At 42.4% G+C, this 3,724-nt stretch overlaps 1 protein-coding gene across 1 annotated transcript; it reads right to left on the bottom strand.

Annotated features, from left to right (window-relative positions):
- Positions 1 to 579: 579 nt before the first annotated feature.
- On the bottom strand, positions 580 to 3,345 carry aqp10b (aquaporin 10b). Its single transcript, XM_020500751.2, has 6 exons — positions 3,123 to 3,345; positions 2,068 to 2,194; positions 1,814 to 1,951; positions 1,607 to 1,725; positions 1,197 to 1,414; positions 580 to 984 (listed from the first exon to the last, which is right to left on the bottom strand). Exons 1-6 carry the CDS (start codon positions 3,207 to 3,209, stop codon positions 765 to 767), a joined length of 909 nt encoding a protein of 302 aa, XP_020356340.1. The 5' UTR covers positions 3,210 to 3,345; the 3' UTR covers positions 580 to 764.
- Positions 3,346 to 3,724: the final 379 nt, after the last annotated feature.

The raw sequence follows: 3,724 nt of genomic DNA, 5'->3' as shown, positions 1-3,724 counted from the left end.
ACTCTGGAGCTCTGTCAGTGACCACCGGGTTCTTGGTCACCTCCCTGACCAAGGCTCTACGGAAAATCCATTCGGCCTAATGGCTTGGTTTTTGCTCTGACATGCACTGTCAACTGTGGGACCTTTATATAGACGTGTGTTCCTTTTCAAATCACGTCCAATCAATTTAATTGACCACAGATGGACTCCAAGTTGTAGAAACATTCAAGGATGATCATTGGAAACAGGATGCACCTGAGCTCAATTTCGAGTCTCACAGCAAAGGGTCTGAATACTTATGTAACTAAGGTATGTTTATTTTTTAGATATTAGCAAAAATGTGTGTAGATTGAGGAAACATTTTTATTTCATCCATTTTAGAATAAGGCTGTAACATAAAATGTGGAAAAAGGGAAGGGGTCTGAATACTTTCCGAAGGTACTATAGATAAATAATGATTCCGCTTTTATTTTCCATCTGTATTGTGGTCTGTGTGCTGAATTGCCATACATTTTATGTGCCATTTCAAAATAAATGTGAACGGAAGAACTTTGCTTTATAAAGCCTTTACTTCTGTCCAGTCATTGAAGAAGCTTTATATAACTGTTTAGGGATAGTATTGTATTTTTAATTTAGGCACATTTACAACTACAGTATTTTATACAGATAGATAATCATTCCTCTGTTTATAATTGTGACACATACACTAGTGTCTTGCAAAGAGTGTAATCGTATAGCCCTTTAGGATATAACCGTTTAAAATCCCACTATTAGATTCTCCCATTTCACATGATGGTTCCATCAAGTCCATCCTTAGGGTCTTTTTTTTCTGGATGTAGCTCCACTGCCTGCCTGCTCTCAGTGGCCTGTCCTTGGGCTGAGGACTCCGAGATGAGCCCCTTCTCTGGATGGTGGACCTCAATGAGGAGCTCGTAGATCAGTGTGCCTACCAGAGCGCCGGCACAAGTGGCCACTAAAGGCACCCACCACCAACCACGTCCCGCCCTGAGAGGGAAAGAAAGAAACAGTAACATCTCTTACCTGCTATCTGTATCAGCGTATACACAATGTCAAAGTACAATACTTTGCGTTCAGCTTAAGATCCTCATGTGAATTTCAAGATCCCCCCTAAAAATGCTTAACATATTAAAGTACTTGTTTTGTTTACTTAAACAAGGGCATTAAGAGTGTCAAAATATGTAGCAGAACGGACTTACTTAAACACCTCATCCCCCCAGCCAGCAATGTATGTGAACAGTCTAGGCCCAATGTCTCTGGCTGGGTTCAGGGCGTAGCCGCTGTTGGAGCCCATGGAGACTCCGATCACCAACACCACAGCCCCCACCAGCACCGGCTGCAGACCTGCAGGCGCCGGGCTGTTCCTGCTGTCCCCCAGAGCCAGGATACACACCATGAGAGCAGCCGTGCCAACCACCTGGAGGTGGTGAGCCGGTTAACCACTACAGAGCAGTGACACCATGATGGCTTAGGCGCCATTCAACCTCTCCCAAATGATTGATAACAAATCAGCCCTTAGTAAAATACCTGATTGAGTCTTCCAGGTACAAATACATTTCCAATGTGTTTATGTTAGTTATCCTATATTCATGTAAAAGGGGGTTCCAACCTGGTCCATGATGCCCCCCCACAGGCTCAGGTAGTCAGCAGGGTATGTGGAGAAGATGCCTGCTGTGGCTTTGGGACCACTCACGGTCAGGTGACCACCGCTGTAGAACTGTATAGCATCTGTGAATGGAAACACGCACAATCATGCTCCAGCCATAACTTTTGATTTTCTAGTATTCAAGGTTGATATTCTACATTTTCCCCTTACCATAGTACTGCAAGGCTACGGTGGCAGCAGCCATAAAGGCCCCCAGAATCTGGAACAAGACGTAGAAAGGCAGGCGTGTCCAAGGATGCCTGCCCAGAAAGCAGAGGCTGAGAGACACTGCAGGGTTCAGGTGAGCACCTTTGAGAGAACAAAACAACCATTATTTGATCATGTATCAACTATTTTATCAAGATATGGCCTCTTTCTTTCCTCTCCCTCATCCACATGTATAGATTTACACTCATAGACTTTACCTGACACCCCACGGGAAACATAGACTCCAAAGGTAGTTCCCAGAGCGAAACCCAGATTGATTGACAGGTAGTGACCGTTACTGTTTTCAGATGTCGTTACCTGGGCAACGGAGCCACATCCAAACAGCTGCAGTCACAACAAAACAAGGCCTGTATCAGAGGAGTTACATCCCTAATGCATCGTATCACCATTTTTCAAAACTACTGCTTGAATTGAGATGTCAAATAATCTCAGAATTTACTGTCATGGGTAATAAATCAGGTAACCAGGAAGGCCTATATCAAATATCAATTGAAAGTGGTTCCCCATTGTCTTTTACTCAAATAGTGGGGTAACCTCAGAGTACCAACCAAGATTAGGCATGTTTGGCTGATAAGCCAGTCTTTACAGTCCACTGTTCTTAGGAAGTGTATCGCTTTATGATTTTGTTGTGCGCTATAATTTTTTATTGACCCTGGCAAGAGCAACAAGGCATTAATCTCAAGGCTTGGGGCATGTTCAATAGGGCAGAACGTTTATAATATTGCAAACCGAAATGTACAAACATTCTCTTTTCCAAATTACTCAAACTCTACTGATTTAGGAATTCCCTCCCACACCTCTCCTTCCACTCATGCTCTCTTTCGCTCTTTCTCAGAGGTCAAAGTCCTTGGTTAGCCATTGTAACGATCCACCAATAGCACAAATGGGGTTTTGCAAGCACTTACAATTCAAAACAAGATCAGAGCGAGATAGCGTGTGGAAGGACTGGAGATTCAAATTAGAATAATAGATACATTAAATGCCAAAGTTATCCTTAGTTGGATTGCACCTGCGCTGTCCCTTCCACCATTCACTGTACTTTGACAGACCGACCAATGGACAGATGTCTTGAGGAATAAGGCTCAACCTGAAGGATACACACCCACACACATATACAATCCTTGAAATACTACAATCATCTCCCTCTGCCTAACCTCAACCCTTACAACTGAGGTACTAGAAGGACAAGTCTCTCCAACCATTCCTACAGAGCAGCATGTACTATTCTGCCCAGTATCAGAAAGGCACTCACAATCATGATGTAGACCCCCAGGCACTCAGCCAAACACTCTCTGGCAAGGCTACTCCTGATTCGAAATTTATTTAGCAGTCGTTCCATCCCTGTAGCGTGTTTTGGACACCAAAAAGGAAGCTAATATAATGTCCTCATCAGTAGTACTACGTAACTTGGACAGTGAACTTTTCCTCTCCGGCTGACTATTAACACGTTCACGACTGAGAAGGCTTGCACTCATACCCGCAATCCTCTACGTCACTTGTTTTATGGCATGACTGAGGCTTGTGTATGTAGAAGGGTTATCAATCTGTGGGTCATTCCACGAATAGAGTAGTTTCTGTGTTCTTTTTAAGTAGGAATTGTGCACCAATATTACATTTGTTTTTTATATTAAATGAAGAGCCCTTTAAAACAACCCCGATATTTTTAAAATTTTGGGGGTTTAATAGCTTTAATATTGGAACTAGATTGTAATGTAATTGTCTACATCATTTCCAATCCCCCATATTTATTGTATAACTATATATTATTTGAAATATATATTTTTCCTTAACCCTACCACTTTCCCCTAACAATCTATTGGTTCCAAGAATTTTGTATCATAATTTAAGTAGAAA

The sequence above is a fragment of the Oncorhynchus kisutch genome, linkage group LG14 (assembly GCF_002021735.2).
Source record: "Oncorhynchus kisutch isolate 150728-3 linkage group LG14, Okis_V2, whole genome shotgun sequence".
Lineage (NCBI taxonomy): Eukaryota > Metazoa > Chordata > Actinopteri > Salmoniformes > Salmonidae > Oncorhynchus > Oncorhynchus kisutch.
Note: the sequence above shows the minus strand (reverse complement) of the source record. Positions and strands in the feature narration are given on the sequence as shown.